This window comes from Zeus faber (assembly GCF_960531495.2).
Source record: "Zeus faber genome assembly, chromosome: 8".
Classification (NCBI taxonomy): domain Eukaryota; kingdom Metazoa; phylum Chordata; class Actinopteri; order Zeiformes; family Zeidae; genus Zeus; species Zeus faber.
Window position 1 is genome coordinate 23,258,963 of NC_137195.1, and position 9,372 is coordinate 23,268,334.

General features: G+C 47.1%; 2 protein-coding genes across 2 annotated transcripts in view; one reads left to right on the forward strand and one right to left on the reverse strand.

The window, feature by feature from the left end:
• Positions 1 to 799: 799 nt before the first annotated feature.
• Positions 800 to 8,927, reverse strand: sdha (succinate dehydrogenase complex, subunit A, flavoprotein (Fp)). Its single transcript, XM_080005193.1, has 15 exons — positions 8,823 to 8,927; positions 8,466 to 8,546; positions 7,658 to 7,819; positions 7,257 to 7,400; positions 6,816 to 6,980; positions 6,563 to 6,711; positions 6,335 to 6,459; positions 4,584 to 4,752; positions 3,901 to 4,096; positions 3,576 to 3,747; positions 3,177 to 3,295; positions 2,927 to 3,038; positions 2,717 to 2,847; positions 2,340 to 2,453; positions 800 to 2,079 (listed from the first exon to the last, which is right to left on the reverse strand). The coding sequence occupies exons 1-15, from the start codon at positions 8,886 to 8,888 to the stop codon at positions 1,993 to 1,995; spliced, it is 1,992 nt and encodes a 663-aa protein (XP_079861319.1). The 5' UTR covers positions 8,889 to 8,927; the 3' UTR covers positions 800 to 1,992.
• A 262-nt stretch (positions 8,928 to 9,189) lies between these two features.
• Positions 9,190 to 9,372, forward strand: part of LOC307233513 (coiled-coil domain-containing protein 127-like) — a gene marked incomplete at its 3' end in the record, with an annotated part of 3,111 nt that continues 2,928 nt past the window's right edge. The window contains exon 1 of the mRNA XM_080004851.1: positions 9,190 to 9,261. The remainder of the gene's footprint in view (positions 9,262 to 9,372) is intronic.

Below are 9,372 nucleotides of genomic sequence, written 5' to 3' on the forward strand. Positions count from 1 at the left end.
AATCACCGACGATATAAGTTGAAGAGTGCTGACCAGTTTTTATCTTACGAAATCCTGTGTTTAAGCAACAGCAAGTATATTTTCTGGGCCCCCAGAGCGAACTTGTTCACCATGGACATAAACTAGACAAAATAAGACCATCTCCCTTAAAATAGGCGCAAAGCACAACAATGAACGCTTCCTGTTGCAGAGGGAGGAATGTAGCCAGGGTGCGGGGTCTGCATCCACCTTGCAATCCGACGCACAGGGAAAGAGGCGCATTTGGAAACAAGTAGGGCCACGTCAAGGTGAGATCTTATCCTTTTTGCCGCTGTTTTTTTTTTAATATATATATATATATAAAATGTATATGTTTTAAAAAAGTCAACAAAAATATATATGCATTTGTTGCGAAACCCCTGCAACTCCGGTATGGACCCATAGGGGAACGCGGACTACCGTTTGGGAACAACCCTAACCCATAGCAACCCGTATTATTCCAATATATTGACGATCACGCCTGTGATGTTAAACATAAACGACGCTGACGCCATCTGACAGCAGGTGACGTCAGCACCGTGGCAGTGCTCTGGAGCTCCGCTTCAAATGACTTTTTTTTTTTTTTTTTTTAAACATAGGTTGAAGATTTAGGTGCTCGACACGACAGGTGTGGGAGTGGCGGAATTGTCGTACTTTATGAAAAAAAAAAAATATTAAAAAGGTGTCGGTTCACGTCCTCAACGTCCATTTCGCCCAGTGGGTATTATTGTGGGTGGATTCTGCTGCCCCCTTGCGGCGCACATAGACAACTCACGCCTGATTGAACCGCACAGGCTCGACTTTATTCAACACATTGAAATAAGTACAAATGTAAATATATGGAGAACGCAAAAATCAAAGTTATAGTAGTAGAAGTCGCAAATATAATACAGTTGCTCTTCTGGAGTTACAGTATGGAGAGCGTTAGCAAGTCAAGTTTTCCCCACATCAAATATATTTATCAGTACAAACTAGCACATAGCATGAGATTTCTTTGACTATGACTTGGTGAATTTCATTTTGCAAAAGGTTGATCTTTTCTCCAGAAGCATGCAACCCTGGCACTAACCACAGCGCTGAGAGATTGGACCAAACATTGGAAAGCTTGTGTCTTTCACGTCGCCGCTATAAGTCACTGAGAAGCCTAAACCAGAAGACCCAATCGAATCAGAAACCAAGCCGCTGCTGTTTGTCAGCATATATGAACTTCGACGAAGTCTTATCCTATATAAACAAGCAGTTCTAATGAGGCATAAATATGAACAGGGAAACGTATTTTCCCCTTTTTGCGGTGCTGCATGTCATGGTGCTGCATAAGACAAAAGAACAAAGGCATAATGACCGTGTCTGAACTTAATCTGTCTCCTACACTGGCAGATATGAACCCATATCCAATATTTACACTCATTTAACAATAGTCCTCCATCACTATACCTCGATGTGCGTGAATCAATCATCAACAATAAAAGCAAATAACCCTTTAGAAACCGGGGGGCTTTTTTGCCACTCTGAACTAAAAGGCCGGCCTTTTCCCAGCCCGAACGCAGTACTTCCGTTACAGAACCAGTCGACACAGAAAAAAGGAGCTAGGCGATAAAGCCGGGGTTTACACTGAATACGACAAACAGCAACAACGTCCACTTGTTTCTATGGAGTCCGCGTCTGCCTTCTCTGAAATCAACTCCGTTGTACTGGTGAAGAGGAAACTCCTGTTTTCTCCGACATATTTTGCGATATGAAGCCTAGACACGTGCACCACGACGGTCGGATTGGGTTTCGGGAGCCCGTGTCAAGCCGGCTCAATTCCGACTCGTGTAATCAATCATAAATAAGAAAAGTTTCCGTGTTGCGATGTGTGCAACGCCGAACGTACACACAGAATGCGAAGCAGAGACTTGGAAAGGCACCGCGGTGGGTGCGGTGAGCATAAAAGGACGTTTTTAATATTTTAAATTCTTAGTTGGAGCAGTGTCTTCAGTAGGAGCGGATGGCGGGGGGAATGTGGGCACAGTCCTGTTCGTCCAGGGAATGGTCGATCACGGGACGGTACTCCAGGGTCACCTGGAAGGCGACAAGAGATACAAACAAATATATGAAATCAATTCAAAGCTATTATTGATTAATTGGTCTCAAATGCAATTTAGGAATGAAGACAATGGGGAGTCGTGGTTCAATTTGGTGACGGAAGCCGCCTTTAAATACTCAATGGAAGGGCGTGTTAAGGCGACGGGTTATAGGCATTAAGTCTCATTTGCAGGGCCCAGACCCCAGCGGCTGGTTTCCGGTTTATTATTTCTGGTGTCTCCGCCGTGGTCGTGTACCTTGCCAGTCTTGGGGTCGACGTAGGACATGGTGTGCTTCCTCCAGTGCTGCTCGAAGGGCTTCTTCTCCTGACCCTGCAGGGGCTTGGAGTAGTCGTACTCATCCATTCGGTCCTGGGACACAGTAGCAGGAAAAATGGAAGATCCCGTTAGTATAGATATAGTATAGATATACTAGTACTAGTAGTAGTACTAGTATATCTATATATGTCTGAAAATGGAAAAACAAAAACAAACAAACAAAAAAAAAGGGCACAAGACAACCATCCCGCTGCATTTGCGTCAGGGAGGTCAGCCCCGTCAGACCCAGTTCTTCCAGTTTCCCGCACGTTCCATCAACCAATGTTACGGGACTAAGAGAGCAGCGGGCCTCAGACCTTGAAGTCCTCCCTGGCGTGGGCTCCCCGGCTCTCCTGCCGCTGCTCGGCCGAGTTGATGGTTTGGACGGCGTTGAGCATCAGGTTCTGCAGCTCCAACGACTCCACCAGGTCGGTGTTCCACACGATACCTTGAGAGGGAGAGGGGGAGCGTGAGTCCGCGTGGATGCGGGAGAACATTAAGCTGCGGTGGAGGTGGCGGAGCAGTACCTCTATCGAAGGTCTTCATGTCGTCCAGGGTCTGGTAGAGGGCGTCCATCTTGTCGCAGCCCTCCTTCAGGACGTCTCCGGTGCGGAACACAGCGGCGTGGTTCTGCATGGTCTGTACGGGAGGGAAAGCGCGCGATTGCGTTCGTATTTCGGCAAAGGCCGCCATTTAAAAAGGTGATCTGCAGCTGGGCCCTCGTACGGGATGTTATCCAGCCGTCCTGCGCACTTTCCAATGACGTAACGTGCGTACCTTCTGCATGTTGAGCCTGATCTCAGACGTTCTCATGCTTCCGTTGGCGAATCGGAGCTTATCCAGGTTCGCCACGGACTCCTCTCCTGCGTTGGGCTTCAGCGGGGACAGCGTCTCCCCTGGGAAGTCAGGCGGGTCAATCACGGGGAAGCAGCATCACTGGTCCTCATTTGCACGCCGCTCAGCTTTCACACACGCCCCTCCCTGATTCCATGATCTTATTATTTTGGTTTAGAATGTTTCAAATAGAGGTTATGTCTCTTCAAGCCAACAGTCCAAGTCTGTTTTGGTGAGTGGACGTAATGGAATCAAGACTGCCAAGACATACGCTTTGTCATTGTACCCAAATCCATCCATCCATCCAAATGTGCAAAATGTTAAGATGGCGCATTTCCTTACCAGGTTTGTTCTCTTCAGCGATGGTGAGGGCACAGGCTCTTCCAAACACCACCAGGTCCAGGAGGGAGTTGGCTCCCAGGCGATTGGCGCCGTGGACGCTGGCGCAGGCCGCCTCGCCGCAGGCGTACAGGCCCGGCACCACCTTATCTGCTCCATTAGTGTGAGTGATGGCCTGGCAGGGGCAAAAGGCAGAAAGTTGACAGATTGTAGTGTGGGGGCCTAGGGCAATAATTTGTCTGTCTTTCAGTCCTAGTCAGATACAGAGATTTGTAAATAAATGTTTATGAAAAATATGACAAAAAAAACCAAACGTGGGCTGAAGTACCTGTCCTTTGTAGTTAGTTGGCACTCCCCCCATGTTGTAATGTACGGTGGGCAGGACAGGGATGGGCTCTTTGGTGACGTCGACGCCGGCAAAGATCATGGCCGTCTCCGAGATGCCGGGCAGCCTGGTCGCCAGCTGCTGGGGGGGCAGGTGGTGCAGCTGGAGGTGTACGTGGTCCTTCTCCGGCCCAACCCCCCTGATGGAGCGATAAAAGAGTTGGTCGGGCACATGTAGTCGTCACAGTCATCACTTTGAGACAAACCTCAGGATATGAGAGAATGTCGGCTTGAAATAACTGACTCAACTTGACGTATGGTGTGCATGATCTTTAGAAATATGACACGGGACGCTCTCCCAGAATAATTATTTTTTCTATTCAAGTCAAGTGTTACAAATAAAAAATTAAAAAAAATAATTAAATTGTAATATCAATTACAAAAATCACTGGAGATGACCACCTCTAAAAGATCACACCTAGAATTTGTTTGTTTGTTCTTAGTTGTTTCAAGAGACCTAATTGTGCTTTTAAAACTGCTGAGGTAGTCGAACAGCTCACCAATAACTGGGTCCGGCCTCTAATGTTGTTGAAAAGGAAATCCAATCTTATCTTATTTCATTGGTCATAAAATCTCCGTTTTTGACGACACGTTGAACCCTGACCGAACGCCCTGCGTCTTCCATACCTGCCCTCCCTGATCTCTATGGTCATGGAGCGGGACACCACGTCCCTGGAGGCCAGGTCCTTGGCGTTGGGCGCGTAGCGCTCCATGAAGCGCTCTCCCTCACCATTGATGAGAATCCCACCCTCGCCACGGCAACCCTCTGTGATCAAGCAGCCGGCCCCATAGATGCCTGCAAGGATTTACACGTCCCATGAGATTTCCAACCAATTGCTGATTCTCAGGTTTGGTTGCATTGTTCATAGATAAATGTATATTTGTGAACATGGAGACTGCTGCGCAGGGTTTGAGGACCACATTTTCAGTTAGGTTTTATTTGGTATGAACAGGAACAAACACCACAGCGATTAGGCAGTTTGGGAAATTGCCAAACGGCATAGCAGATGTTCGCTGCACTTCCAAAACGATATCTATAGACACAGCTTTCTTTTATCCAATCAGCCAATGCAACAAACAGACGTTGTTGCAAATATGACTGTGGACGTACTGTACACAATTAGGGTATTCAGTGCCGGTGTAGAAGGATCTATGTAAAACTGCATTACCTGAAAAGAAAAAAAAGGGGACCACGTGCATTCAACTTTGGATTTGTGGTAATAGGTAAACTAAACCAATCAAAAAGGTCTTTGAGGGAATCGTTGTTTTGTTTATCCAATAACACACCCAGAGAAAACCTCTCAAATACTATACTTATTTGAACATAAGTTAAAAAAAAAAAAAAAAAAAAAAGGATATTGGCAAACTCAAAAAGACAATATCTAAGTTCCAACACTAAAAATGATCTGCACACAAAGGAAAATTGTGAAACAATCATTAGTAGCATGGATGGGATGGCTAGGCAGGAAGAGCCATTTATAGTTCATTGCATTCAGTTGGAATCGCTAGAACAGCCCAACAAGTTCAGAAAATTTAATCTCTGGACTCACTGTTCCAGTATTTCAGAACAACATTATACCACAATATCTTCATATTAATCTATCTGTACTGAGTTCATTTAACTCTACTTCATATTTGTTGAAAGCAGTTCAAGCAAGACCTTCAGTGACCCCCACAGGTCACGTCTGTACTTAACCAGAGCCGGGTGTCAAGACACACACACACACACACACACACACACACACACACACACACACACACACACACACACACACACACACACACACACACACACACACACACACACACACACACACACACACACACACACACACACACACACACACACACACACCTGTCCTTATAGTGAACAGCTGTCTCAAACCTGGTGAAGAAGCCAACAGATCCCTTCGTACCTAGTTGTCTCTGAAGAGGGATGTCTGTACTCTTGCTACCTATTTTCCGGTTGACTGATTTGTCTGGTTTTTGCGATGTTTTTTTTGGTTCCTTCGTGATCAAGTTTCTGCTGCTGTGACACGACTTACTGCAAATAAAGGAACCTTAAAAGTATATATGGGGGGGAAGCTGGGTGCCCTGTGTGGAGGTTGTTCTCTAGGCCTCCAAATGCTCAGCTTTATTGGGGGAAGAGTTGTGACGTCACAAAAATGTCACATGACGATGCCCCCTGGTTGCCCCAGAGGGGGTTGCCTCTAATATGTTTACGTGCGTTTCCACGACGACTAGGCACTTTCACACTCTATTTTGCCCCCATAAGAACTTGATGTTCTGACCCACCAAACACTGCTTCTTGAGATTAATAATGCAGTACACCTAAACAGTTTATCCTGCAAATAATAATAAACATCTATTTTCCTCACCAGTGGGGTGGAACTGCACAAACTCCAGATCTTGGCAGGGAAGGCCCGCTCTGGTCACCATGGCGTTACCGTCTCCTGTGCTCGTGTGGGCAGACGTACAGCTGAAATAGGTTCGGCCGTAACCCCTGGAGGACAGTGAAGGAGGTGATATTCAATCTGCAACAGACGGAAAACAGCTGGAGATGTGCAATTTTCCCGCTTAAGGCGCCGTAAAGCTCTAGCTCCTACCCAGTAGCAATGACCGTGTTCTTGGCTCTGAAGCGGTGGATGGACCCATCCTCCATGCAGAGAGCAATCACCCCTTTACACTCCCCGTCCTCCATCAGCAGGTCTAGGGCAAAGTACTCCACAAAGTAGCTGGTGTCGTAGCGAAGTGACTGGACAACAGAAGGGCAGAGGGGGGTCGATTCTTCATTCTAACTTCTAGAAATTTCACAGGTGATATCAGCGGTGAACAGCTCGAAGTGCTTTGAGGTCTTACCCTTCCGTAGAGTGTGTGCAACAGGGAGTGTCCCGTCCTGTCGGCCACACAGCAGCAGCGATGGGCCTGACCTCCCTTTCCAAACTTAAGGCTCTGACCTCCAAAAGCCCTCTGGTAAATCTTCCCTTCATCAGTCCGGCTGAAGGGCATGCCAAAGTTCTCTAGCTGCGAGGGGAAATACCACAAACCTCACATCTAATCACACAACGAGGAAAATACACCTGCACAACATCGACCCCAGTTTACTGCCGATGTCTCAGTTTACAGTCACATCTTTATTTCCCTCGATCCCGCAGGAGATGCTAGTCAAACATATAGTCACATTCAGTCGCATGCCATCTCAAATAAGGGAAACCTAAGCTTTCAAACACCAGGACCAGCCTGTACAGTAAATCCGAATTGTATAATTTGTGGCCTTGTGGTTGTGTGTATGTGCATTACCTCTACCACAGCTGCAGGAGCCTGTTCTGTCATGTAGTGGATAGCGTCCTGGTCACCCAGCCAGTCTGATCCCTTGACTGTGTCATAGAAATGCCATCTCCAGTCATCTCCCTCCATGTTCCCCAGAGCAGCATTGATACCACCCTGAGTGAGCACAAAACCTGGCCTGTGAGCACAATCCTGCTTAATACTGACTATTCAGGTTCCCTTTGAAGAAACACTTGGCACACAAGTTGCACTATTACAGGGCGTAATTAGATACAATTATATTATCCTGGACTTGCCAAACATATTATTAAATATCTAATATTGCGAATAAACATTGAATTCGATTACAACAGCACAAGAAAGCAAGAAAAATAATAATAATAATAATAATAATAATAATAATGTGTTGGCACCTGTGCAGCAACAGTGTGTGATCTGGTGGGGAAGAGTTTGGTTACGCAGGCCGTGTTGAAGCCCGCCTCTGACAGGCCAAAAGCTGCCCGAAGCCCGGCCCCACCTGCTCCAACCACCACAGCATCAAACTCATGATCTACAACTGGGTATTGGGTAGAGATCTAAGATATATTGAAAGAGAAACAGGGGTGGGGGTGGAGGAACATATTGGTTTATTCACCTACTGGTCTGAGGCACTAGAACAGAATGTTGGATTCAATAAGTGTTGCAGACAGGCATTAAAGAAAAGTATTTAGTACATGGTCAAGGTATGCATAAGCTAGAAATAGAGTGGATTATGAACTTGATGATTCCATGCACTGTTATGAAAACAATTTCCTTGACATGTTACGGTAATTCATTCATCACACACAAATTAAATGTGTAAGGTCCACTACCGCTTCATAACATTATCACCATGTGATCACCACATTCACACACAAAAACGTTGTTGCAGAGTGGATAAAGATGGCCACAGTGGTGTTGTGGAGGGTATGCGCAGGCGTATGGAGTAGACAAGTGGAGATTTCTACATTGAATCATAGTGCATACACCTACTAGCCTACATCTATTTTGATATACAAGACCATATCCCCATCTCCTCCTGAGTAATCCATTCCTCCACTTCCTAGTGCCCACCTACAGTGTCCAACAAATCCTGGACCCGTGTGTGTCGAGCCACATGTTCAAACCTTAATTGGGACAAACGTATACAATGCTTAGAACCATGTGCCACAGCAACTGTATAACAGCGGATGTAATCCTCACATCGTCTGACACTTTGGCGTTCTTCTTGCCATAGATGGAGAAGTGAAACTCCCTGGAACCCTGGACAGCAGCAACAGGGACCTGGGAAAACGACAGGGAGACCAGATGGGAGAAGAACAAATACAACGACGATTACTAATGGACTGCCATGGAGGTCGGAGACTTAATTAATCGCACTCATAAAGAGGACGGGTTCGCGGTGTCACGACGTAACAGCTCCGCCGCGTTACGCAAGCCAAGGTCTGCCGGTTACACAAGCTGAAAAGGGAGCGAAACTCACCCTTTCTGCGTCGAAATAAATCAAACCACTACGCTAGGTATGAAATCAGCTTGCGCGCTGACAACACGGAAGCTCACCGCTTTCGACTTGAAGGATAACGCCCTCTTGGAGAGGAGCCGGGACGCTACGCGGACACTCGACATGTTGGACGTGAAGGACAGATTTCGCTCTCTGTGACGGAAGGGTTTTACCGCTGCACACATCCGCCGGACCAAACCACCATCCGTAACCCCGGGGGTGGGGGGGGGGGGTATTTCGTAACACACGTTTTTTTGTTGTTTTTTTTGCCTCGTTCTGGACTCTCGGGGGCTGTTTTCAAAGTGTAAGCCTGCTCTAGAAGTCGCATACAAAACATTACAGATCGCACGAGCCCCACTTTCTCTGTTGGGGGAAACGGTTCGCGGTGGCCCCGGAAACCACCCCGCATGACTGTTTTGGAGCGGTCTGAGGGGGGGACACTCGCGTCGCCCGCCGCACAGGAGCGAGCGCGTCAATGACCCTGACTCTGCCCTCAAGGTGAGACGCGGGGGGCCCCGTCTTAACCACGGAACACCGACATCAGAAATCAGTGCGGGTCGCGGAGCCGTGTCGTGGGCGATTCGCGTTTAAAACGCACGGGGGGAGGTT